This window comes from Siphateles boraxobius, unplaced genomic scaffold, assembly GCF_051911475.1.
Source record: "Siphateles boraxobius isolate OS27281-9 unplaced genomic scaffold, OSU_SipBor_1 66, whole genome shotgun sequence".
Taxonomy (NCBI): domain Eukaryota; kingdom Metazoa; phylum Chordata; class Actinopteri; order Cypriniformes; family Leuciscidae; genus Siphateles; species Siphateles boraxobius.
The window spans coordinates 7,918,182-7,945,593 of NW_027509193.1; the positions used below are offsets into that span (position 1 = coordinate 7,918,182).

The 27,412-nt window shown below is 38.6% G+C and overlaps 2 protein-coding genes across 7 annotated transcripts in view; one reads left to right on the plus strand and one right to left on the minus strand.

The window, feature by feature from the left end:
* The window catches only part of mgat3a (beta-1,4-mannosyl-glycoprotein 4-beta-N-acetylglucosaminyltransferase a), a 32,771-nt gene extending 14,995 nt beyond the window's left edge, over nt 1-17,776 (plus strand). Inside the window, exons 2-3 of one of the 3 annotated variants that reach the window (XM_077211963.1) lie at nt 12,300-12,525; nt 13,347-17,776. In XM_077211963.1, the coding sequence (XP_077068078.1) occupies nt 12,300-12,525; nt 13,347-14,585 (1,465 nt within the window). In that variant the 3' untranslated portion in view covers nt 14,586-17,776. Of the gene's footprint in view, nt 1-8,077; nt 12,526-13,346 lie in introns of those variants that run through there. The other 2 variants (XM_077211964.1, XM_077211962.1) reach the window with 2 other exon arrangements.
* A 270-nt stretch (nt 17,777-18,046) lies between these two features.
* c1qtnf6a (C1q and TNF related 6a) lies at nt 18,047-27,152 on the minus strand. Of its 4 annotated transcripts, none has more exons than XM_077211965.1 (3): nt 26,962-27,152; nt 22,065-22,241; nt 18,047-20,217 (listed from the first exon to the last, which is right to left on the minus strand). In XM_077211965.1, exons 2-3 carry the CDS (start codon nt 22,231-22,233, stop codon nt 19,670-19,672), a joined length of 717 nt encoding a protein of 238 aa, XP_077068080.1. In that variant the 5' UTR covers nt 22,234-22,241; nt 26,962-27,152; the 3' UTR covers nt 18,047-19,669. The 4 variants fall into 4 exon arrangements, with proteins under 4 accessions (XP_077068080.1, XP_077068083.1, XP_077068082.1 ...); XM_077211968.1 differs by lacking the exon at nt 26,962-27,152 and adding an exon at nt 26,158-26,243; XM_077211967.1 differs by lacking the exon at nt 26,962-27,152 and adding an exon at nt 26,149-26,273 and having other exon boundaries at nt 19,569-20,217.
* Between the last annotated feature and the right edge of the window lie 260 nt (nt 27,153-27,412).

Genomic DNA, 27,412 nt, shown 5'->3' on the forward strand with positions numbered 1-27,412 from the left:
GGCAGACGGGACGTGAACAGTCTCTCGCTGGGCAGACGGGACGTGAACAGTCTCTCGCTGGGCAGACGGAACGTGAACAGTCTCTCGCTGGGTAGACGGAACGTAAACAGTCTCTGGCATGGCCCCTCTTCTCCGCTGAGTCCTCATTTGGTCGGATCGTTATGTCACGGAACGTGCAAGATAAAAAAGGTGTGAGGACTCAAATGCAGAGAATGGTAATTTATTACAAAAATAAACAAACACAAAGCAAAAACCCACGAGGGGGAAAAACAAAATAAATAAGAATGAAACAACTGAACCTTAACATGAAGTGGGGAACGGGGAATCACGGGGAACAGGAGACATTAGACAACGATCCGACAAAGACTGCAAACAAGAGGAGACTTAAGAAGGGAACAAATCAAGAGGGGACAGGTGGAAGAACTCAAACAATAATCAGGTAACGAGGGGGAGGGATCAGACAACGACCAGAGCACATGGCCCAAAATAACAAAACACCCATGTGCAACACAAGACAGGACTGGCATGTGACATATCGACTGTCACTAAAAATCACTGGTAAAACCTGAGGAAATGTTTTATATAGCTGGCAAAGTTAAAGTCTAATGAAATACACTGACACTTTATTATTGTCCTTTCAAAAGTGACTATGAAAACTCAGTCTCATTAATAATTATGAGACACCGATGAGTCATCAATGCACTAACAGTGCTCTGCCACGTCACAGCCTGTGACGTAAAAACGATGAAGATTTTAAACCCGGAAGACAAAAATAGCGGGAAAAAACTAAAATTTAACCATTTTCCCCCTACTATTAAAACTAACAGATGCTAACATTGTCTTCAATGGTGTTCAACACACATACCTCTGTTAAAGTCTGCAGTTATGTTTGATAATCGGGAGATTTCCACAGGAAAATAGACTATCGTGAGATCAACTTAATGAGGGAGTCAACATATTGGAAGCATAATGGTACAGGGATACAGCCTCCTTGTATAGGGAAGGGTTTGGTTGGGAAAGGGAGGTTTTTTACTTTTTGTTTCTTTTTATTTTTTTGTTTGGTTTGATATTTTGTTTGTCTTATCTTGCCTTACTTATTGGGTGCATATTGCAGGTTTTGGTTTAGACTTTACAGTAAACATAACTATGTTGATGGAGACAACACACTGTTTAAGATTTATATCAACTACTCCTATATGACTAATAATCTTTAAACAAGAGACATATTATGGGATTTACAAATTTTTTTTCATGGAACATATCGGGGTGTAACCATGTAATAAAGTGTAAGAAAATCCTCACCTATCTTAAGCAAAACAAATCAGACCTAGCTATGCTGCAAGGAACTCGTTTAAGTGCTGAGGAATCTGAAAAATGTAAAAGGGTGTGGGATTAATCAGGTATACACAAGTACATTTAACACTAGGAGCAGGGGTGTTGCTATTTTTATTAGAAAGGGCTTAGACTTCAAAGTCCACAAAGCTGACAGGAAGGCAGGGGGATAGCCTTGGATTCTAGCTTAGAAGGACAGAAAGTTACGATTATGAATATTTATGCCCCCAATGTTGTATCTCCTGATTTCTTTAATGAAATTTGCAATATTATTAGACATAGTGGTAATCATAATATAGTTGTTACAGAACGACAGAGGCAGGATGCAAGTGCAAAAACGCTATTTATTAACTCCAACGGTCAGACAGGTACACACACAAACGTCACACAACACAGATGAGTGGTCGAGCGGACACCAGAGCTGGATGTAGAAATGATGCAGGAACCTCGGTGGACAACAGGTGGTGGTGCTCTGTGATCCAGTGATGGTGCTCTGTGATCCAATGGTAATCCCAAACGGTGCTCTGTGGTCCAGTGAAGGTGATGGGTATCCAAACGAACCAACACGACAAGAGACACAAGGAATCCACAATCCAGAAGACAGACACGGGAACAGGAACAGGAAACACGACTGGAAACCACACAAAGATCTGACAACATGAGACAGCAGTTACTGACATACAAAGGGACAAACGAGTGGAACCAGCTGGTGCCGCTAATCAATGATAATCAGCGGCCACTCCAACGCACACGCAACAGCACGCAGGACGAGAGAGAGACAGTGAATTGATCAACCGTGACAATAGTATGCTACTCGGTGGTGATTTCAACAAAGTCAGGAATCCAAAAGCTTGATAAGTCAAGCAACAAAAAGGCCATACCTGTAATACAGTGATACAATGGTAGATGAATGTGACCTAATAGATATATGGCGTACAATTCATCCTCTAGAGAAAGATTTTACATTCTTTTCCCATTCTTATAGGAAGCCGGGGAAATTAATAAGGCTTTTAAATCTTTTTAACAAGATTTATATATATCGCAAGGGGAAGTAACTGTAGGTCAGCATGACCGATTCCCTACAGATTCCATGTCTATTCACACGAGATAGTGACTCGTTAGAAAATGACATCACATTAGAAGAAATTAAGGGGGCCATACAGGACCTCAGACCAAGTCGTGCCCCCGGGGAGGATGTCTTTCCCTTTGATTTCTATAAAAAGTTTTCAGAGGTGTTAGCTCCTAAATTGCTTTATGTATTTCAGAATGCTCTGAGCATGAGAACCAACATAATACTTTAATTCATAAAAAAGGGAAAGTCCCTCAACAATGTTGCAAGCTACAGACCTATTTCACTTGGTAATGTTGATGGGAAGATATTAATTCAATTCAATTCAAATTTATTTGTATAGCGCTTTTCACAATACATATTGTTTTAAAGCAGCTTTACAGAAATGTTTCAAGCGCTGATCGCCAATCTCGCAGCTCAGCTTGCCTTTCTAGGAGATCACGGATCTGCTTCTCCACGGACTCCAGCTCTAACTGCACCGAATGCAGCTCAAATGTGTCCTCACCTGCACTCAGAGGTAACGTTAGACACACATCCGATATATTGGCCATTATAACAGATGAGCAGTAAATTAGTAGTGATACTATCAATATCACTACTAATTTAGGACTGAAATCCTGGATAGAACCCGTATCCTTTCAGTGATACGGGTGTAAATAAGACGATCGATAGGCGAGAGGCCACACGTGCAATGCTAGCGGGCTTAACGCTAGTAGCGGAAATTCGGAAATTTGGATATAAATAGCGATATCAAAGCAATCCGATTGTTTTTTTTTTGTAAGGAATAGTATCGAAGATATGTTCACATGCTGTAAAAAAAGAAAGTGCTTTGTTTATAAGTGAGTGTAAAGAAGAAAATCAAGGATTATGAATCAATTCGACGGAGCTCCAAACACAAACCGCGTGCGCAGATGATTATGATTATTATATTAGCAAAAATACTTGCAAAAAGATTAGATAAACTACTACCTACTATTATACATCCTGACCAGGTTAGTTTCATCAGGGCTAGGTCTTCAGCAAACAATATGAGATGATTATTACACCTTATGTGGAGCTCTAGAAATAACACTGACCCTGTCATGGCCTTCTCCCTGGACACGGAGAAGGTCTTTGACAGAGTTGAATTGGGCTTCTTATTACAAACACTTAAAAATTTGGTTTTGGACCTTTATTTACTAAATGGGTAAACTTTCTGTACACTGAACCAGTGCCATCGGTACTATGTAACGGTATAGTTTCATCGAGGTTTGAGCTACATAGGGGCACAAAACAAGGGTTTCCCCTTTCCCCTCTTATATTTGCACTGGTCTTAGAGCCATTAGCTATTGCAATACGTAATAATCCAAATATCAAAGGTATCAGTAAGGGCCAGCAGGAGCATAAGGTATTTCTATATGCTGATGATATCCTACTTATCTCCAGTAATCCACAAATGACAGTGCCCACAATGTGTTCTTTAATTGACGATTTTTCCCAGATCTCGGGCTATAAAATCAATTGGACTAAGTCAGAAGTAATGCCCTTGTCTAAGAATTGCCACATTTAGATGGGTCTCATCAGGCATGGTTTATTTGAGAATTTAACTTATACCAGGACTGGAAAAGATAATGCAGATTAACCTTCAACCAATTATTCAGGATATCCAAAATTTGTTACAGAACTGTAAACTGAGTAAACTTACAATGTCTATTCTGGGTTGAATTAATTTAGTTAAAATGATAATTGTACCTAAAATTCTATCATACATGCTTCCCCTTGTGATACCACCATCCTTTCAGGAGGAATACAAAAAATATGTAGAATCCTTCATCTGGCAGGGGAAGAGACCCCTTTTTAATCTTACTAAATTGTATTCTGCTAAAGGTTCAGGTGGACTCTCTCTTCCCAGAATTGACTGGTATCATTGGTCCTTCTCACTCTTGCAGCTGGCTAAAAACAATATGGCATTCAACGAAGCCCCTGCCTGGGTGCATATTGAAAAATAACTAATTGCCCCCTTTCCAGCGGAGGCCTTCTTGACACAGCTTGCCCGAACAATACTAGACCAAAATCCAGTTCTTAAATTTACTAGGGAAAGCTGGAAATTGTATCATCAACATTCAAAACAAACCCCTTGGCTAACAACTAGAGCCTTGGTGTGGCACAACACCAAATTACGAATGGATAAGAGGGCTTTCTGCTGGATACATTGGGCTAATAAGGGAATATGGTATTTAGATAACCTGTATGATGGTGAACATGTGGTCTAATTTAATCACTTGAAACAAACTTACAAACTAACGAACACTGATTTTTGGAAATACCTCCAAAAAAAGACAGTCTCCATGCATCCCATAAAGTGGTCCTGACACACCATGTACAGCTTCTGTCTGCTGCTAACGGTCACAAAAAGGGGATGGGCTCAGCTTTCTACACCTATATTAGAGGTGCATCTAATTTAAATGGTCTTAAAGTGGCATGGGAAAGAGATTTGGGGGGATGATCAAGGAAGAAACATGGAAGCTGGTTGTATCAAAATGGCATACTAATGTTCGTGAAATTCAGTCCCAGCTTATAAATTACAAAATTTTGAATAGATCCCACTGGACTCCAAGCAGATTGGCTAGAATTAAACTAAGAGATACTGCACTATGCTGGCGGTGTAACAAAGATATAGGAACTTCGTTTCATATTTTATATGAATGTGACATTGTGGAGGAAATGTGGGAGAAAATTGTGCAATTTGTTAATTATATTTTTAGCCTGTCATTATATAAGAACCCTGCCATGTGTATGTTAGGTATTATTCCGGAGGATATGCGTATATCTCGACAACAGATGATATTGTGCCGTTTAGCTATGGCTTCGGGATGCAGAGTCATTCTGAGACATTGGAAGTCAGACACACCTTCCTCATATGACAAATGGATGGAACTCATGTCAAACATTGCTAGGTATGAACATGTGATATTTAGAGCCTCAGGACATCATGATTTGTTTATGAAATTGTGGGGTCCCTTCCTCTCCCTAACTGAGAATGTATTATAAAGAGAGAAAAAACTCTTCCAAATGTCTTTTACCTCTGTGTTGTAACCTACTAGTCCTGTAAAGTCTAACATTATTTATTTATTTTCTTCTCTGAGAGAAGAAAACTCTTTATTGATTTGTGTAATTGTTATTTATTTTCCCTTTTATCTGAGCTATTCTGTACTTTTTTTGGGGGTGAGGGGGGTGCATTTAGCTGGGATAAGGGGTAAAAAAAATACTAAAACATGTCACTGTTAACACTTAATTTCTGACTGATGTTCATGTTAAAAAAAGCACAAAAAAACAGTCTTTATAGGATAGGCTACACTTGTTTGTGCACAGTTTGAACATTCTTGTTTAGCCTACATTCGTTTAATTTCAAGATCTGAGGTGATTTATCCATTGTTGCTTTTAGTTCGGCCACAAAGTTGGGAGTAGACTACTAAATGATTTTCAAAGTCAAATTACACGCTTTTAACATTAAATAAAGCACATAAACATTACCTTTTATCATTGCCCAACTCACTGCTGTTGTTACAGCTGCGAATTTGAAATAGAAAAGATACTTTTGTTGTGTCAGTGTCTTTGTTTTATTTAGGCATAGGCATGTATGTGTGTGCTTGTGTGTGTGTGCATGAGGAGTAATTGACGACGGGGCATTGAATTATTAGCCCTATTCCACTTATAGGTACTTTTACCACACCTTAAATCGTTCTTCAGATCATGTAGCTTATTTCGAGACATTTGTCAGGTTTTTTGTCTTTAAAACACTCTTGTGTGTAGAACGATGTTTAATAGGCTCCCTATTAAACATCGTATACATTTTAAAATATTGCTGATTACTTACAAAGCACTAAATGGTTTAGCTCCCCAGTACTTGAGCGAGCTCTTAACGCATTATAGTCCGTCACGTCTATTGCGATCTCAAAGTTCCGGCCAGTTGATAATACCAACTGCTGGCGGTAGATCCTTTTCCTATATAGCACCAAAACTTTGGAACAGTCTTCCTAACATTGTCCGGGAACCAGACACACTCTGTCAGTTCGAATCCGGACAATGTGTCAGTAAAAACACATCTCTTTGACCTAGCATACACATAACACATTATAGACTTCTATAATTCAATGTTAGGCTGCATACATTAGGTCAGCCTGAACCGGGAACACATCCCATACATCCTAATGTACTTGTTACATCATAAGAAGTATGGCGTCTACGCTAATATGAGTCTCTCAGTTTATCCCGAGGTTTACCGCAGTCCGCCGGATCCAGGCCGTATCCGGATCTTATGAAGGGACTGCGCCTGGACAGGATGACAACGCAGTCCTGAAGTGTCAACTAGTCTCTCCACTGTGAAGGCCTCCTTCCCTTCACCTCTGTACAGATAAAATGTTGTCGGGATATTCCCGGTTCACGTGGCTACGCGTAAGCGATAAAAAATTCTGTATTATAAATTTTTCAAGGCTTGTACCTTGGAACCTGTTTCATGGTTTGCGTTCTCGAGCCACCAGTCACTGTTTTGTGCAAATGAGTGGCTGGATTGCATTAAGGATTTTATGTTAGAACGATGTCAAAGCCCGTCTACAGAAACCCTGCCACTCCCTATTAAGCCCTATTGTACCGAATTTCGGTTGTAGTTCCACCAGAGTTCCACTGGGGGGCGATTGCTCTGAGTGCAAAATGAATGGGAGTCTATGAAGCTAGACGGCTAAATTTGTCTCTTTTTAGAGAGATTGCCGTTGAGACATCTCAGATTTGATTGTAGATTTTGCAAGTTCAACATGGGTTATAGGTCGAAAATTGAATGAACGAGTATGTCCGAGTATGTTTCGATTTCTTACAGGTTGAGTTGTTGTTGTCCATTACACGCTAGCATTCTGCTAATGAACGCTGATTGGTCAGTGAAGGACTGATTACGACTAGAGATACGACCCCTTGATGGCATCGTGGCATCCGAAGCGGGACCAGAATGTGTGTGTGTATTTTCAGCATGGTGTTTAAAAACAACAAAACAAAAACTCTTCTAGCACATGTATTTACCTGTGTCAGCGGTGTTGTCGATGCCTCGAGAGAAAAGAAAGTGCAGAGCACGAAAGCACCAAAGTGACTGAAGAATTGCCGTAAAGCAGTATCTCTGGGGGTACAATGTGTATGACGTCATTGACATTTTAAAATACTTTTTAAAGCAAATAAGTGACTAAAAAATCTAACACCCAGCAATGAGTAATTTCTTTGCATCTCCTTTCGAATACAACATTCAAATTACTAGACAAAAAATTATATACTGAAAAAAGTGGATTTTGAGGGGTATAGCTCCATAGACCTCCATTCATTCTGCACTCATCCTGTGAGCGCCCTCATATGGAGCCAGAGTGGAACTGCAACCAGTTCAGAAGCCGGAAGTTTACTGCGAGTGAAAGTTCTCCCCTTATTAGACATTCTCTGACGATGTCCTGTTAGAAAGGTGTCGTGTTAGCGGCCCCTAAGTTAATAACTAATGATCGTTGCGACAGAAGTGAATCAATCAAAACTAACTTTAGCTAGACTTTCATTTTAGCTAAATGCAACTTGGCTAGAGGACAGCTGCAGTGCAACAGTCCTCAATGAAACAGCCCCTCCTAACTTTACTTTTATGAGTGTCTGCAGAGCTGTCAGAAGAAGTGGAGGTTTAGCTGCTCTTTTTAAAGATGTCTATCAATGTAAGCAAATATCATTTGGGAATTACCCGTCTTTCGAATATCTGGGTATTGTGTTAAAAGGTGCTCCAAGCAATTTTACTTATCATTGTTTACAGGCCTCCAAAATACTCTCCAGCCTTTGCTGAGGACTTTACAGAACTGTTATCAACAATTTCCTCAGAGTTTGACTGCTTTGCCATTGCTGGAGATTTTAACATTCACATAGATAATGCAGAAACCAATATGGCATAAGAAATCAAAACTGTTTTAAAAACTTTTGATCTGACTCAGCATGTACATGGACCCACACATAATCGTGGACACACTCTAGATTTACTTATCAGTAAGGGTCTAAACATTTCATCAATTGTTATTAAGGATGTAGCACTGTCTGATCATTTTTGTATTTTCTTTGATATATTGATCTCTCCTGCCATTGAAGCTAGATCTGTGTCTGTCAAGAAGAGATGCTTAAATGAGAACACTAGTGTACTATTTATGAAGGCTATATCTTTAACACCAAGCATATCTGCTGACTCTGTTGATTTTCTCCTTGATTCTTTTAACTCAAAAGTTAAGAGTGTAATTGATGATATTGCTGCTGTGAAAGTCAGGAAGAAGAGTGGCAGACAAAAAGCACCTTGGAGAAACAGGCAGTGCAAAATATGAAAAGACAATGCAGAAAAGCAGAGCGCATGTGGCGGAAGACAAAACTTGTAGTCCATTATAACATCTACAAAGACAGCATCCATGCTTTCAATAAGGAATTAGGCAAAGCTAGACATACTTTCTTCTCGAATATTATAACCAGCAATATAAACAACACGCGCACACTTATTGCTACTGTAGAGAGACTGACAAACCCCCCAAGCCAGATTTCCAGTGAAATGCTCTCAGACAGCAAGTGCAGTGAGTTTGCTTCTTTCTTCTCTGAGAAAATCAATAAAATCAGAAAGGTGATCAGCTCATCCTTGAGTTGCGCTGGGGTCAGACAGAACAGACAACAGCCCTGAGAAAGTAGTCACCATGTCTGATTTTAGAAGTAATTGATCGCAAAATTTTGGAAGAAACCGTACAGCACCTTAAAACATCAACCTGCGCCCTTGACGCACTTCCCACATCTTTCTTCAAAAATGTGTTACACAGCATAGAAGCAGATCTCCTTGAAGTGGTAAATGCCTCACTTCTCTCTGGGAGTTTTCCGAACTCCCTGAAAACTGCTGTTGTCAAGCCCCTCCTGAAAAAGACCAATCTGGATAAGACCATATTAAACAACTAATGACCGATCTCAAATCTTCCTTTCATAGGCAAGATCATTGAAAAAGTTGTCTTCAATCAGCTGAACAAATTCTTAAGCTCGAATGGATACTTTGACAATTTTCGATCTGGTTTCCGACCGCATCACAGCACAGAGACAGCGCTCATAAAGATAATAAATGATATTCGCTTAAATACTGATACAAACAAATTATCAGTGCTGGTACTACTCGACCTCAGTGCTGCATTTGACATTGTCGATCACAACATACTTCTTGACAGGCTGGAAAACTGAGTTGGGCTTTCTGGGATAGTCCTAAAATGGTTCAGGTCATACTTAGGAGGGAGAGGTTATTATGTGAGTATTGGAGATCATAAATCTGAGTGGACATCCATGACATGCGGAGTCCCTCAAGGCTCAATTCTTGCGCCACTCCTATTCAACCTGTAAATGCTCCCAATGAGACAAATAATGAGAAAGAACCAAATCGCTTACCACAGCTAAGCAGACGACACACAGCTCTACTTAGCCCTATCGCCTAACGATTACAGCCCCATTGACTCCCTTTGCCAATGTATTGATGAAGTAAACAATTGGATGTGCCAAAACTTTCTTCAGTTAAACAAAGAAAAAACTGAAATCATTGCGTTTGGAAACAAAGATGAAGTTCTCAAGGTGAACGCATACCTTCAGTCTAGGGGTCAAACAACTAAAAATCAAGTCAGGAATCTTGGTGTGACTCTAGAGTCAGACCTTAGTTTCAGTAGTCATGTCAAAGCAATAACTAAATCAGCATCAGCAATCAAGATGCTTTGTTTCCAGTCAAGACTTAGAGAAACTTGTGCATTCTTTCATCACCAGTAGGGTGGATTATTGTAATGGACTCCTCACTGGCCTTCCCAAAAAGACCATAAGACAGTTGCAGCTCATAAAGAACGCTGAGAAGAACCAGAAAATATGAACACATCACACCAGTCCTCAGGTCTTTTTTTTTAGGATTTAGGATTGATTTTAAAGTATTATTACTGGTAAATAAATCACTCAATGGCCTAGGACCTCAATACATTGCAGATATGCTCACTGAATAGAAACCCAACAGATCACTCAGATCATTAGGATCACATCAGCTAGAAATACCAAGGGTTCACTCTAAGCATGGCGAGTCCGCTTTTAGCTTCTATGCCAGCCGCAGCTGGAACCAGCTTCCAGAAAAGATCAGATGTGCTTCTACAGTATCACATTCAAGTCCAGACTCAAAACATTTCTGTTTAGCTGTGCATTTACTGAATGAGCACTGTGCCACTGTTCACCCGACTGTTCGTACTATATTTTATTTTTATTCTAAACTGTTTTAATTATTCTGATTTCTTTTGATTATTTCTGTATTTTATCTTTTATTCTAAACGGTTTTAATTGTTATGATTTCTTTTGATTATTTTAATTTCTTCTATATGTAAAGCACTTTGAATTACCATTGTGTATGAAACACGTTTCTGTGTGAGTTTGTCCATATTCTATTGTTTACTATTTATTTGCTTGGTCAGTTTCATTGTGGGTTTTGGTTATTTTGCTGTTGTAGGCTGTAAGCACCTTTGAAATAACTGAAATCATGTGGTGAAGTGATATCGAACTGTAATGCGGTTAAGACCCGCCTGGAACTACTTTAGCTGTGTTTTTCTTTGAAAAACTTATTTTTCTTTGTCAGCCAATCAGATTTAAGTATTCAACAGCCCCCATAGTATAAATACAAATAATTCATAAAGATTTCAGTATGTATAGTCAGTATTTTTGTTAATTATTTATAATTGAAGACCGATAATTCATCATCGTCACACATTGACCTTTGTACCATATAAAGTCATGCTTGAACAGATGTTAGTTTAACAGTGGTTCAGCAATAGTTCCTGTTTGTCCTGTTCAATATTAACACTGGGAGCTGAGAAAAACTGTTGATAAGAGAAAAACTAAACGTACAGGTCAGGGGAATTATTCACTCATGCGTCTCTCAGCCAAAAGAAAAAGAAGCAATTAACTTTTGTGTCAGAGGATCTGTGTTCATGTTAACTTCATGCTAAGTGTTCATTGTGTATGTGTTGTCCCCTTTTTTCATTTCCTTTTTTAAAAGTTAACAAGTTACAGCAGTAAAACCACTTCCTTGCTTCTCCTCATCTCCACCCAAGTCTATTTATCTTGAGGTTTTAGTTGCCTCCAAACCTGCTTATTTTCCACAGCATTCTTGTACTAGTAAAATTATGTTTATTGACACCACTAACTTTTCATACATATGCAAATATTGAACTAAGAATTCAGGCCCTTTGGACTGATACATTTCTCACCACGTGTTTATTGTGAGCATTAATATAGGCCTGACCTTTGCCTCATAGAGATGGTTTGAGAACTCTCAATGTAATAAAGGCATAAACAGGTTTGCACAGTGGAAAACATTGCATAGACCATTACTTGACAGTAAAGCTGGTAATGCTTGAAATGACAACCTTTAACACTTTTTTGGGGTCAAAATATAAAAATAAAGGAAGAGACAAAAAAAGAAAAATAGTTAAATTTTCTACTACATACATATTGCTCAGCTTGCTCATAGAATGTAAGGGGCCGTTCACACAGAAGATGAGTCAGACAGATTGTTTCAGCTCGTCTTTCCCATGGTTGCTAATGTTGCACAAAACTGCTCATCTTTCATGGGCTAAGACAAAAACACCCCAGTGACACCCGGGATCCACTGCAAAAAGAGATTGCTAAATGTCATTGCGTTAACTTTCTGCTAATTAATTACCTTACTTTGAACTGAGAAGACACTTTGACAGCCAGACTATTTAAAGATATGAGTGACACACTTACTCTTTGAACTTTTTATACATTTACTACATTTTTGTAATTGTATGTTAGTGGCTGAGTTTGTTTTTGTCCAACTAACAGAATTGTACCTGTGTTATAGGATAAGAATAAGGAAGCATAAGGTCTTCCTGTTGTGCTTACTGGGGATTTGTGTCGTTTCCTCCCTTCATTACTTCAAAGCCCTGCAAAATATTTCATTGCTGCAGGAGCTCTCGTCTTCCTCCACCAATCTAAATAACCTGAAGATATTCAGAGGGGTCTTCTGGAGTTTTCCGGCTACTGACTTCCACTCCCAACAAGACATCTACAGACACAGTCACCTGAAGGTAGAGGCGATGATGGTGAAAGAAGTTTTAATCTGAGGTCTTCTACCTGACCTGTCCTTTATCTCATGTCAGAGTATAACTGTTTCCTCATGTAGCTTATTGCACCTGGTTTAGTACTGACTCGAAGAGTATTTATAAAGAGAGCAGGTTATTTTGTGGTTGGCATAAAAGTTACTGGTTGGGTCACATGGTCTCATCTACAGACTTCAGCTTAATATATACAGTATATAAAGTCATGTTAAAAAGAAAGTAGGCTACAACCTTTTGTATTGTTTTACGTATCAGGACATAACATCATAAAATCATCTGGTCCTTGGGAGGTCTTAAAATTAAGTAAATACAGCCTCAGATGAAAAACAACACATGAAATATTACACCGTGTCAATATTTATTTAACAAAAAGAAGGCCAAAATAGAGAAGCCATGTGTGACAAACTAAGTACCCCCTTACTGCTAAGTCACAGTCAGCGCTGCTAATCAAATGCCTTTGATTAATTGATCATCAGCAAGTGTGATCAAGTTTTGGCAGTTTGCTGGTCTGGACCGGGTCAGACCTCAACCCGATTGAAATTAAAGAAACCTTCAGAGAGCTGTGCATCAACAAATGCCCACAAACCTCAATGAACAACGTTGTAAAGAAGAGCGGGCCAAAATTCCTCCACAGATGGTTCGAAGCAATTAAAGGGGATTGACATATTTGGGGGTGCAAGTAATTGACAGATTAGCTGACAATACTGAATGTCACAGCTCTCAAGAATGTCAGTTGACTACAAATGTATTCAACTGTATTTCTAATAATAATCTTCTTTTCCTCCAAACAGACTCAGTATGACTCAAATGGGATTCTGCCAGATCCTCCAGGTGGGAAACTTCATGAACGTACCTTTGTACTCCATGATGATTCCACACCCTTTTTCATCCACACCAAATCCGGAGCTGTGTGCTTCCGTGAGGGTACGGATATGGCCGCCTCTGCTTCTCACCGCAGGTTACTGCAACATAACTCCAAAGACGACACAATCAATCCAGGCAAGAAGGTGGTTCAGTGTCCCTGTCGGCAGGCTTGGCACGGCCCTCACTGTGGCATACCTACAATTGTGTATCACTCCAATCTCCCATCCAAATCAAAAGTAAAACCCAGAAAAATTCCACGTCGAGTCATCAATGCCATCAACATCAACCATGAGTTTGACCTACTACATGCTCGATTTCACGAACTTGCAGATGTTGTGGACGTGTTTTTGGTTTGCGAATCCAACTTCACCGCGTACGGTGACACAAGACCTCTTTATTTCCAGCACCTGCTCCTAAACGGAACGTTCGATTACATTAAGCACAAGATTCTGTACGTCTTCCTTGACCACTTTCCAGTGGGCGGCCGTGAGGATGGCTGGATCATGGATGATTACCTGCGCACATACTTGACCAAAAATGGAATGTCAAGGATTGAGGGCCTCAAAGCGGACGATGTTTTCGTCATCGATGATGCAGATGAAATTCCTGCTCGAAATGGAATCCTTTTCCTCAAACACTACGACGGGTGGACGGAACCGGTTGGGATACACATGCGCAAATCCCTATATGGATTTTATTGGAGGCCGTTCGGAACGCTAAACATCTTATCTGCTTGCACAGCAGCTATGCTCTTTAAGGTTTACAAGGGTGATGGGATTCTCCTTCGCCGCCGATCCTATTATTCCATGTCGGGATTCCGGGAATATGAGAACTCCACGGGACGCATTCTAGTACCGTGGGCCATTGGAAGCCCCGTTCACTATGCTGGATGGCACTGCTCTTGGTGTTTCAAACCAGAAGGGATTTATTACAAGCTCATATCAGCTCAGAATGGAGACTTCCCACGTTGGGCCGATTACGGGGATAAACGGAATATAAGTTATATTAAAGAGTTAATACGTACAGGGGGTTGGTTTGATGGGTCTGTACCAAACTACCCACCCACAGACCCCAAAGAGCATATGTACGCTCCCAAATACCTCCTGGATAACTATAATAAATATCGCTACCTGCTGGAGAACCTATATGCCAAAGAGAAACGTTAAGAGAAACGGATCTATTTCAAATGGGCATCTACTAAATTAACCTGATGGTTTCTGTATTCTAATGTTTTTGAATTCATAATGGAGACCTAGAGAGAGTGTTACAGTCATATCGGGACTGCGGTAAAAATTGGCTAAGTGCATTAGTTGCATTGATGCTTTGATTCTTCAGATAAGTCATCACTATTCTCTCTTTTCTCCAGTAAAAATATCATCCTTTAAAATCAGCATGAAGTCAAAATGGACACATATTTTTATTTTTATGGAATATTGCTGTATTTATCCATGTAAATCATTATTATTTTAAAATGAATATGCTCGCATAATCTTGAATCAAAATAACTTTCCCTCCCTCTTGCAGCTCATCTCTTCTCTTATGATGTGTTCACTGGCTTGAGAACCTGTCACTCATATGACATAGCAAACCACAAACATCCAATCAATTCCCCATGGACAAAACCAAGCCCCTCCCTACATTTTTTCACTCGGATATAACCTATTGGTCACAATACTATTACAACTTTCCTTTCATGCCAACTTTAAACAAGATAAATTATATAAAAGCAATAGTCATATAAAATATATTTTTATTTATACAAAATAATAATATGTAAATACTTGTTTTCAGAGAATATATATTAAAATTAATTTTGAATTTTCTTTCTTACCTCGTTGACAAATTTCTAATTTTAAAATTGGATGGATTTGTGCTTAAAACAATTAAAACAATCTTACTTTTTAAGGAAAGCACTTTCTTATGAAGTTTGTAAAATGGTCTTGTTTGTACAAGATGATTAAAAAAATTCTTGAGTATTGTTTATATTTCTAATTATTTTTACACTTTAACAACAATGATATTGCATTTGCAATGCCACTTTCATGTCCACTGAACTATAATGGCCCCATCACAGTCTGTAAGATCTTGCTGATGGCTTGAGTTTCAAAGCTTTTTCAGGGTCTGTCACGCTCTGTAGGCTTGGATACAGTTAAGCATTAGCTGTCTGTATCACTGATGTGAATCTTGTTGATTGTGCTTTGAAACCGGAACTCCTGTCAGGATCTGAGTTTGCCGGTTCAGCAAAGTTAGCAGCAACAGGAAAGAAATTATGAGATAACAAACATTCTTTCACAAGTTAACTTTAACTTTGCCAGTTAAAATGATATTGTATTAAACCAAACATTAAAAGTACACTGTTTAATTTAAATGCAGCTATTTTTTACGTGTTAACTTTGATAATTGGCCTCATCCATTCCTCTGTGCCTTAACTCTTTTCCCGCCATTGACGTAATTTTCCGGGTTTCCGTGTATTCAATGTTTTACGGTAGAGGGCGCTATTACGCATCTTCTGAGAATGTATCTCCTGATCAAAACACATGCGAGGAAGATGCTCAAACACACGGTTATCATATGTAATCATTTGCATATGCAAAATAGCGTGATCACAAACATTACAGGGCATATAAATCAAAACTGTCTAAAATTATACTGAATAAAATGTAGACCCAAGACGAGCCTAAGTCCCTCCCCTCTGCTTCCGGCTCATGGGACCTTATTTCGTAATAAAAAATTGTATGGTTGTCAATGACGAGGGTTACGTCGTCATGCCTGTGTGTTTTGTACCAGACTGCACACACACGAGCTTGGTGACGTACATAGATGACGAGAGATGTAATTCATTGAGTGATTTTCACATAAAACTAAATGTTACTCTTCTGTTTTATGACAAACTGTGACTTTCTTGACTTTCATAATTATCTTTTAAATTGACAAACATCATATGTCTAATTCAGGGCACAGTTCAGACGGAATAGAAATATACGTTGTCTCTCGCCATAGACTACCATACATATTTTTTCCGAAATAAGGTCCCATGAGTCAGAACAGATAGCTGGCTAGATAATTAAGAGAATAATGTGAAATTTTGGCGTCGTCGTTTTAAATTTACTGCCAGTGCCAAGGTAGTAGGCTATTCATTTTTTTTCGAAATGAAAATATAAAAACTTTAGATTTGCAATGTTGATTGTGAAAACGCGTAATCACAGTAAACCTTGTTTATTGAACTTAAAATCAAACTCGTAACCCTGTTGCGCTAAATTTGCCCAGCTGACATATCATAGCATCAGCACTCTTGACCTGTGTGATCCTGCTCCATTTTTGCTTTTATCTCAGGTAGAAATCTTGCCAAGTTGACGAGGTTTAGAAATAATGCGGAACTGTCACTGGCTCTAGTCACTCGCAAGGTGTGTTGCTTTCTATGGGACCAGAGCAGTGCGTGTTAACCCGGAGGCAGTGAGCCAAAGCCGAATCTGAGCTGATTTGTATTTTCCCCTTCCTACGTGGCAGAGGATGCAACCTTGTGTAGCCTGCTAAAATGCTGGTTATTATGAGAGACTTTTGAAAGTATTTAGAAAGGCAGAAGAGAGCAGTTTCTCAGATCTGCACACTCTGAATACATTGTTAAATCTCTTAACAACACCAGCCTGCTTAAGAGGATCAATTTACAAGAGTTCATTTCTATTGTTTATTTACAGAGGGCTACTCTTTAGGACAATGGCCAAACATAGTAGTGTGGAAAGAGAAGTTGGTAACTACACTGTTTTTTGTTTTGGTTTTTAATGTAGGCCTATTGTGATCACATACGCTACTTTGAATATTTTGTTAAACATTTCCTATTATATGATGATAGAATTCACATGTATGAGAATTCAACTGTTTCTTTTACATTATATAATGTCATCTGATTTGTGTGACAGTAACATGAGATGTTTTTGCAGTGCCAACATTTTAAACCATTGTACTTCCTGTAGATAAATTAGAAGCCATAATCTGTATAATTTATAATTTACATAATGGTTGTTTTTCCTGTTCAACACATTAAATACAGTAGTTTCATGAATCAAATGTTAACACACTGGATTATGCTCTACTGCAGTCATCGTTTAATGATTGCTGTGCAAATTACTGATATTTCAGATTGTATTTAATGAAATGAGACTGTATTTTTCATATGTCTGTTGCACAGGAATGTAGGGAATAATTTGGATAATTTTTCTCAGTAATGTTGATTGCTCATGTGTCGAATTCAGAGAAGTTTATAGTTGCTTTTACAATTGATCATTTGTGTAGGAAGTGAATTTTTTGTATGGAATATGTATTTGAGATAAATAAAATCACACTTTTCCTTCTTTGTAAATCATGTTTTCTAAGTGACGAATATGACATGCTAGTCTTTTTTATTGTGATCGTAATGACATGCGTTATTCTCATTCACCACTAGAGGGCGTGGGAACAGCAGCATTTTTCCTCTGTTCAATGGCTGACACATGAATAACACTATATTTTGAAATCTTTTGATTTTTTTTAACCCTAATGTATTTTTGTCTCGAGGCTGAAACTTTCCAGCTTCTGTGTAGCAAGAAAAAAAGAAAGAACAAGAAAACATCCATTCATGACTTATCAAGTAGACATTGATGAAATTAACCCTTTATTGTGTCATTTAAAATCATCAATAAAAAAAATGCTTGACATCCACACAGTACATTAAGATAAAGCACCACTGAGATGTAAATATACAAACGGAAGCCTTTTTAAATCACTGTCAAGTATGTCATTTATAGCACCTGATGTGTTCAAAATACAAATCATTTTTAACACCTGATTCCTTAGGCAACAATTTTGTTGTGTTTTACTTTTCCTCAGCTCCATTTCTTTACTTAATCATCTCAGAATAAATACATTCCTGAGATCCGAATTCTGTAGTCCGGATTAAGATACTAAACCGACAACCACCTTGTATCGAAGACTCTTTTAAGTCATGTGTTGGGCAGAGATCTGTACCTTGTGGTTACAGAACATTTAATCTTGCTCTCCCTCTCTATATTTCTATCATCTGAGTCTCTCTCAAGTGGATTCTTGCTACTGAAATAGGAAAGCCACATACATCCTGTTTAACATCAACTAAAACCCCCCCTCCTTTCAATAAACAGATCCAGCCACCGACACACATACTCAAAGCTGACTTTCTCACGGCTCTCTTCCCATTTAAAACTGGCAAATGACTTGTTTATGATGGCGTTTTCTTGAAATACACTACCGTTCAAAAGTCTGGGGTCAGTTAATATAAGGCAACTACATTGGTTACGGTTAGGTTTAGCATATTAGAATGATTTCTGAAAGATCATGTGACAATGAAGACTGTAGTAATGATGCTGAAAATTCAGCTTTGATCATAGGAATAAATTACATTTTAAAATATATTAGAAAACAGTAATTTTAAAGAGACTTGTTTCAAAAAAAGATCTAAAAAAACAACCTCACGCTTTTGAACAGTAGTGTATATTAGACCACCTCCCACCCAAAAAAAACTTAAAACTTTGAGTTCTTGGGTTCTTTTAACTTGGGAAAGTAAGCAATGACTTAGCAACCATCTACAAAACCCTCACAACCACACAGCAATCCACTAAACACCACCCAGAAAATCCTACAGCAACCTCATGCTTCAATGTGATGAACTTGTTCTGTTACGACTCCAGTTGCCTGTTAATGTCTGTTAAAGGTCAGAAAGGGCCAGCAGCAGGATCAAATAGTCAGTCAGACCATGTAAACATCCACATTTGTTTCTTTGCATAAATATGTTTTTGAAGATAACATTGCACAACCTGCCCATGTGGGCATCCGTCTAATTTGACAAGCTTTTACCATGAAATAAAATAACACCAAATTACTGTATTTTGTATAGATACTGTATAGTTTGGACGCACATATTTTGACAACAGCAAAAGATATGGGAAGTGTTTTCTCCTCCTTTTTTAGTTTTTTGTAGATACAGATGTTTACATGATCAGTTGCATTTTTCATTTGTATTTAGCATTGTTATTCCATCAGAACAGACCAACCAGTTGAGAATCGTCTGACTTCATTTTGGACACAGTTACTGATTTTCTTCATACAAGACTTATGTGGAAGTATGAAAGCAGGTATTCGTTTAAACTGCAGATATCTAATATGAGATGTTTGGATGCTTTTCAGTTTTGTCAAGTTGCTTCACCGCTCAAGCATCTTGCCCATCCCGCCGTCGTTTCTGGTCTCACTCAATCGCAGGTTTGATAAGGTATCCGTTAAAGGTGATGTAAATGTCCACGTCGTCGCTGTAGATGGCGTTCTCCCGCTCCCGCTTGTAAAGACGGACCCAGACCTCGTCGCCCTCTTGTAGAGGCAGCATGACGCTCTGGCTCTGCATTATGGAGCGGTCGCTGGGCTGAGCGTAAACGATGGCCCTCTCGCTGTCGTTCTGCATGATGTGCAGGTACGTCTCCTTGAAGTTCCACGTGTGGATGTTTACATTGAAGAAGTAGATTCCCGGTATGTGGCAACGGTATTTCCCAGTAAACATGTCAAAGTGTTCGGGGGCGTTGACAAAGATGGTGTCAAAGATCAGGGCCTGGTAGTTGTCAACGCTGTGAAGGGACTTCCGTCGGCCGACTGAGAAAGCAGAATGCTGAGACTTGCAGGCGTCACCTGGGGCTCCGGCTTGTCCCTTATCTCCTTGAAGGCCTTCAGACCCCCGTGGTCCCGGGGAACCCTCAATCCCAGGCTTCCCAGGAGTGCCCCTTTCTCCACGGTCACCCTTGTCACCTTGAAAAGATGTCAAAAAAGTCAGAAAGAAGCAGAAGGAAAAAGAGCTAGAAGCCTAATGGAAACTAAATAATGTATTAGGCTATAATTCAGGTGGACATTAGAAAGATTTTTACAGTTTTTAACCTGTATCATATTTGATAAACTAATTTCTAAGGCCTCTAAATTATCAACATGATCAAAACTTTGCTTTTTATACACAATCTACGACATGCCTATTATGTTTTTTAGCAAGTAAAAGGCCTTTTGGTATAATTTTATAAACGTCCTCTTCAGGTCATGACACGTGTATTTTTTCAGTGAACTTTTATAAATGAAACATTATACGAGTAATATTTCAAAACGAACACTTACAAGACAGAAGCAACGTAGGTTTACTTAACTATCCATACATCTTTTTTTTCTTAGAAAAATCATATTAAAATGTGAGTTTCAAATATGATTCATCAGCCTTTTGAGGATTTTGTCCATTTCTCAATCATCATTGTATTTCATTGCAATGCATTTATATGCTTTGCCCCTAATTCAATAAAGTGTTCCATTTAGGTATTAGATTTTTCTTTTTCAGGCTTTACAGGGTTAAATGACTTGCTCAGCAAGATTCTCTTCGAACCTTTGCTTTGTCATGACAGTATTAGACCTGAAAACCGACCGTAGATCAAGACAATTTCCTAATTCAAACAAAATTGCCACGGTAAGTTCTTTCACGATTGGTTGCATGATACATTAAGGAATAGTTCGCTCAAAAATGAAAATTGTTATCATTTAACTCACCCTCAAGTTGTTTCAAAACCTGTATGAGTTTCTTTCTTCTGTTAAACACAAAAGATATTTTGAAGAATGTTGGTAACCAAAAAGTTGATGGTAGCCATTGACTTGCATAGTAGGAAAAAAAATACTATGGAATTCATTGGGCCACATCAACTGTCTGGCTACCAACATTGTTCAAAATATCTTCTTTTGTGTTCAACAGAAGAAAGAAACTCATATAGGTTTTGAAACAACTTGAGGGTGAGTAAATTACAAAAAGATTAGAGTGAATTTCCCTTTATTGCATTAACAAATGTTAATGAATTGAACCTAATTATAAAGGTATCCTATACCAATGTTGAAAAGCCGAAAAGGCACAATTGCAATTTCTGGCAGACTAAAATAAGTCCCCAGAATCTCAAATCACAGCTTCTAAAATTAAATAATAAAAAACACACTTAACTTGGGCTCAGTTTCTTTTCTTTTGACCATCTTTGTCAACATACCATTTCGGCAGCTCAAAATTTCCACAAACCCCATTTCCTGCAGGCTTCATTTCCGTACATGCAACAAACACATTCACATGTGTACATGCCAGACACATAACACAACTCTCTCATAACGGTTCTCGCCACATCAGGACCTTTCCTGCCAGGTTTGTCACTTCCTGTCCACCAAGAGGACCTCCAGCAAGAGAGGTTAACTAAAATGATTCTATCAGGCGCTTCATAGAACCTTTTAGGGGTTCACATCATGGGATAGTTATATGGATTTAGTTTCATTAAATTTGTTTTAAGTTACATTTTATGAATGAAACATCTTGTAAATATATTTTATTACCAGAAGAAAATGAAATAACCTGTTAAACGTCAAAGTATTATGCAATAATTTAAGACATTTCTCCCTATATAGAAACATTTTGGCATAAAATAGTTCTTTAAGTCAAGAATCTAAGGGTTCCATATAGAACCCCATTGAAAGAGTGTACCATGAGATTTTCAAAGTTCTCCCTCGCTATAGTTTCTGCTGATGCTATTTGATTCTGAAACATTGCATTTTGTCTTGAGCTAAAGCACTTTTTGAAGACTTTCGGGTACCTTTGAGAATGGTCATGTTGATGTATGTGCGGACCTCAGGCATGCTTTCTCTTAAGGTTTCGGCGTCATCTAGTCGTGGGAGATGGTCGCAGCATCGACGGCAGGGCGGTTGAGGTACGGAGACTACCAGATGTAGAGACAAACAGGCAAGCAGCAGGAACTCAAACATGGTGCGACCTGAGAAAACAGAATCAATATGCACTTATAAGAGTCACTCCCTATAATAACGTTCCACACACTGTTGTTATTTCGCTAATGTGAGACGGTGTATTTATTAGTGGGATCATTAAGGTAGACTGGATTAGTGTAATCCTGAAAAATAGAAAGAGAGGGGCTTTTGGGTAGTGCTGAGTGGAATGCAGCCTGATAAATGTAGGCCCCTTCAGGACACAGATGAATGTTTCTGTTGGTCTGAGTCCAACTTGCACACATTACTACAGCTAAACTAACAGAGTTCAGTCTGTCTGCCTGTCATTCTTTCCGCTCGACAGAATCCAGCTCGTATCTGCCAAAGTCAGTCTGCTAATTCTCATGAGATAAAAACGCTTCCAAATTCATGTCAGCTAAGAATGTATGATGTTAAAATACTTTCTGTACTGATACCAATCATAGGTTGAATGCCCTGAGGAGTGTAAACAACGGGGCTGTGTTGAATGTCCATGGAATCATATGGCGCCAATCAGATGGAGACTGCTGAGCAATTATTCAAATTCACTTTTGCCGTGATGTCCATCATTACGGTACAATGTACTTCAGATAAACTGGCCCAAAGTAGCACAAAAAAAGAAAGAAAACCTGGCTGGATGCTTTGACCTGCATGTAGGTCGAACATCTCTTCCTGTCTAAGTGAGCCGTTCTTGGTCAGAAAAAGTGGAATTTAAATCAGCGGATTATATAAAACATCATGTAATCAAGATGAAAAGCCTAAAAATCACATTCATTGTTGATGAAAGACGGTGGTTGACCAGCAAATATATAAACCAACATCATTCAAGAAGGCAAAATGGAAAATGATTGTTAAAAAAGGGTAGAAAAATTGTATCCATGCTGATATTAAGGATACAGGGACTGCAACATCAGGAATATATGTTTTTTTGTTTGTTTTTGTTTTCAACATTGATAATAAAAAGAAAATGTTCCTGAGAAGGCAAATCATCATATTTTAATGCTTTCTGAAGGATCATGTGACACTCAAGACTGGAGTAATGATGCTGAAAATACAGGTTTGACATCACAGGATTAAATTACATTTAAAATAAATGCAAACAGAACATTTTCATTATTATTTTTGGTCAAACAAATGCAGCCCTGGTGAGCAATAAGAGACATCTTTCAAAAACATTAAAAACTTTTATAGACCCCAATCTTTTGAACGGAAGTGTACGTTTGAAACAGAAGCTTGACTCCAATAATAAATGCATTCAGTCATGTTCACCAAGCCATAAAGGATCATTAAGATGCACATGGTGAACATGTCAGCACCAAATCTGTGTTTCCAATAAGAGACCAACAAGAGTGTTTGACTTTTGGATCTCACTTGGAAAGCATTAGCACAGCTGGGAGGATCTGCAATACAGTACCAAGCTCTTCTTTGTGCTGCTTTATTTTGAGTGAGAGCATTTTTATGATCTGAAAGCAGGCTCTGTATTACGTCCGACTATAGACCTTATGTAGCCCCGCCCCTTGTCATCGCTGTGCTCATTGGTCTCATTCATGAAACATTCGTAAATATACGAGTAAATATGTGAGATATTTGCACGTAAAGAGACCTTTCTGAAAACTCTTCTCCTGATTCACAAATACTGACGTAAACGTCAGATGTGATCGTGAAATGTGTGTGTGTGTTAATGGATTCCAATCAGTTGTAAATGGGATGCGCGTGCACGTTCATTCTCAATTACCATAAATCCCGCCCATTAAATCCGACTGACAACTATATATGGGCATCATTAATTAGCCAGTAGGTAGCTTTTTAACCTTAATTAGCCAGTAGGTAGCTTTTGTAAACAAATATTTGTTAAAACTCTCATTATGTCCTGAAAGTAGAATATGAGACAGATAATCTGTGAAAAAAATCAAGCTCCTAAGGCTCCTCCCTGTGGTCCTACTGCCATTTGCAGAAATACACCGCTCCCGGTCAGAAACAACCAATCAGAGCCAGGAGGAATGTCTTAGCAGTGTCAATCACGCTCGTGTACGCGCTGATCACCCCTCTCTTGCACAGCGCGAGCGCGTACCGTCGTTCGTGACTCTCCTGTTCAAACTCGTTCATCCAAATGAACGAATCTTTTTTTGAGTCATTTCTTTCATTCAACGAACGAATGACTCGAAAAAAGATTTGTTCTTTTGGATGAACGAGTTCGAACAGGATCACGAACGTGCATCACAGAACAGAGCAAGGCGAGCATTTGTGCTTATAAAACTTAAAGTTTTTATTTATCTTTGAAATGACCGATCGTTTCACTAGATAAGACCCTTATTCATCGTCTGGTATCGTTTAAAACCCTTTGAAGCTGCGCTGAAACTGTCATTTGGTCCTCGAAACGTTTGTGACCTATTGAAGTCCATTATATGGAGAAAAAGCCTGGAATGTTTTCATCAAAAAACTTCATTTCTTTTCGACTGAAGAAAGAAAGACATGGACATCTTGGATGACATGGGGGTGAGTAAATTATCAGCAAAAGTTTTTTTTTAAAAGTGAACTAATCCTTTAACGTTATCTTAGTAGCTATAACTTATAGCAAGAGTGCAACCTTACAAAGTTACATGTATTGCAAAATACATAATGATTTGAGGACCAAGTTTGTAATCAAAGTATGGGCAGGCCATAGTCAATGTAAAGCATATTGTTGATGTTTCGTCCCTATTAGTGAATGTTCCATAACTGTTTATAATCCGCCGTCATCGGTGGTCCTGTTTACTAGCCTGCGCGTTCACAGCAGGCTCCGCTGTGGAGGGAGGAGCTGTGGAGAGGAGGGCTGTAGCGCAGCAGAGAGCAAGGGGGTTGGACCAGTAAGTTGTGCTTGTTCAAATTTTCAGGCTAAGTCAACATTTTCTCAAAACTCCCTACTGCCGCTTTAATGAGCAAAACGTTCGGGTGTTAAGCGCTCTATTTACGCGTGGCTGGAGTGTAGATTTCTTGCGTACCAAATACGAACATTTTAATGAAATCCGAAAATTTCGAACAGAACCACTTTACACACGCTTTACACAAAAATTCGTTCTGCTCGTGTTTCATGAATGAGACCCATTTTGTCTTTTGTCTTCCGGTCTGTATTTTCACAGCGATCTTGCCTATTTATAAATGAACGGCACATTTTAAAATCTTCCCGGTAGGCCTATAATGAAATTTGTTAAGACATCTGGTTTAAACATTACAATCCTCATAATAACTTTTGTTGACTTTGCATCAAGTAAATACACTTCAAAAGCTAATTACTCCTGGACAGCAATCCCATAGAGATATAAAGTTCAAAGACAATAATCCAAAGATGGCGGCGCCTTTATTGTTTCTCTGGCGCATAAGGACTATAACAGGCTGCTGAGTCTGACATGTTGAGACCCAAAAGAAAATTAAAGCTTTTGGTAATACTAGCATGAAACGTCTCAACAACTCGCTAAAAGTCCAAATTAAAAGGGTAGTCATAAAACTTTCATGCTAATTTTCATTGCAAAAGTGCAGGTGACGAATCCACATCAAATATGCATTGAACAAAAATACACTATTACAATAAATGTACACTAACTTTTGGTCTTCTAGCGGTTAAAAACAAAACTTCATGCATGTTGCGGAAGAACTGTAGCTTTTGGTTGTGTTTCGGCTCTACGTGACTGCGCGGATGAATGGGTTATCCTACTGTTGATTAAACAAGATATACAGTATAACCAGTTTAGATGGAAATGATCGCAAGCTGACAAGCTGAAGACGTTACTGTAGCTTTGTCCATAAATACGTAGTACTTTGAAAATAAATCCCAGCACAACTGAAACAACCATAATGAAATGACCCTTCACAATAGACAATGCTTTACAATGAACTCTGTTAGAGAGCTACATTTGGCAATTTATCTGTTCAATAAAATACCTTACTCACCTGTTGAGTAATAAAAACGTCATCTCCGCCTTTACAAGACCTGAGGGTCGAATCCTTTCCACTCCCAAATCATACACGAGTCAATAGCTGGAGCAACTTTTCTCTATTTATGGATTATGACGAGACACGCACGGGCGAGTGACGTAGGTTATGTAGGCTACAATATCCCACGAAAACCATCACGCCTTCTAAAATATAAACACTCACCACAGTGAATCAGGGTCAGACAAAAACACGTTTTGGAAGAATTCATGATGTATTGGCTCATTATAAAAAAAAAATACATAGTGTAGGCCTACTTTTAATTAAAGCTAAAATTCAGCTAAATGTTCCATCGTCCATTCAATAAGAATGTATCAAGTAAAATTAAATGTTTATAAATGTTAATAACCTGTAGCAACTTAATTAAAATCTTTTATTAAAAACAAAATACATGAAGTCTGTCTTCCTGTATTACTGTAGCCTACTGTAAAACAGCAGGCGGATTTCAGCCTTTCCACATGCTTTCCACATGCTCTTTGTCTCGGCAGCTGTCCATCTGCTGAAAAGATGTTAACTAGCTCGCAAAAACTTTCTGAGCACTGTAACTTACAGATCACCTTAATGAGGCTGCACAGTTTGCTTACAAAAATTGCAACTAAACTAATTTTCCTTTATAAAAAGCCTAAATTGACTAGTTTATTTCTGGTGTGATTGTGTGTGTGTGTGTGTGTGTGTGTGTGTGTGTGTGTGTGTGTGTGTGTGTGTGTGTGTGTGTGTGTGTGTGTGTGTGTGTGTGTGTGTGTGTGTGTAAGCAAAACTTACAGTACTTTGTGATGTGTTTGCTGCCTGCGTTGGGTCAGTGTGCTGAGAAGAGAAAAAGAAAAGGGAAAAATCCTCAGTCAGATCATTTCTCCCTCCCTCTTTCTCTCTCCCTCCCTTTCTTGCTTTCAAATTCACCCTCAGTGCATTTCTTCCATCCCATTCCTGCACATAAACTCAAAGAGCCTCCCAGCTGAGACGTGGTAAATTAATAAATGTAAATGTAAATGTAGACAGACTTTGCTGTTCTTTTTACTCTTCTTCGTTTTCTCCCTTTTCTCTAATATAAAGTGTCGGTCAAAACTTCTCCATGAAAGGTAGATTGACCTTTAAATTCAAACTGTTTTCAGAAAGATCCGTTTTTGTCTGTTTCTTTCAGAAGTTTCATTGTTTCTATATTAGAACAGGGTAAACCATGTGAAGATCCACAACATTTATGAACAAAAACATTTAT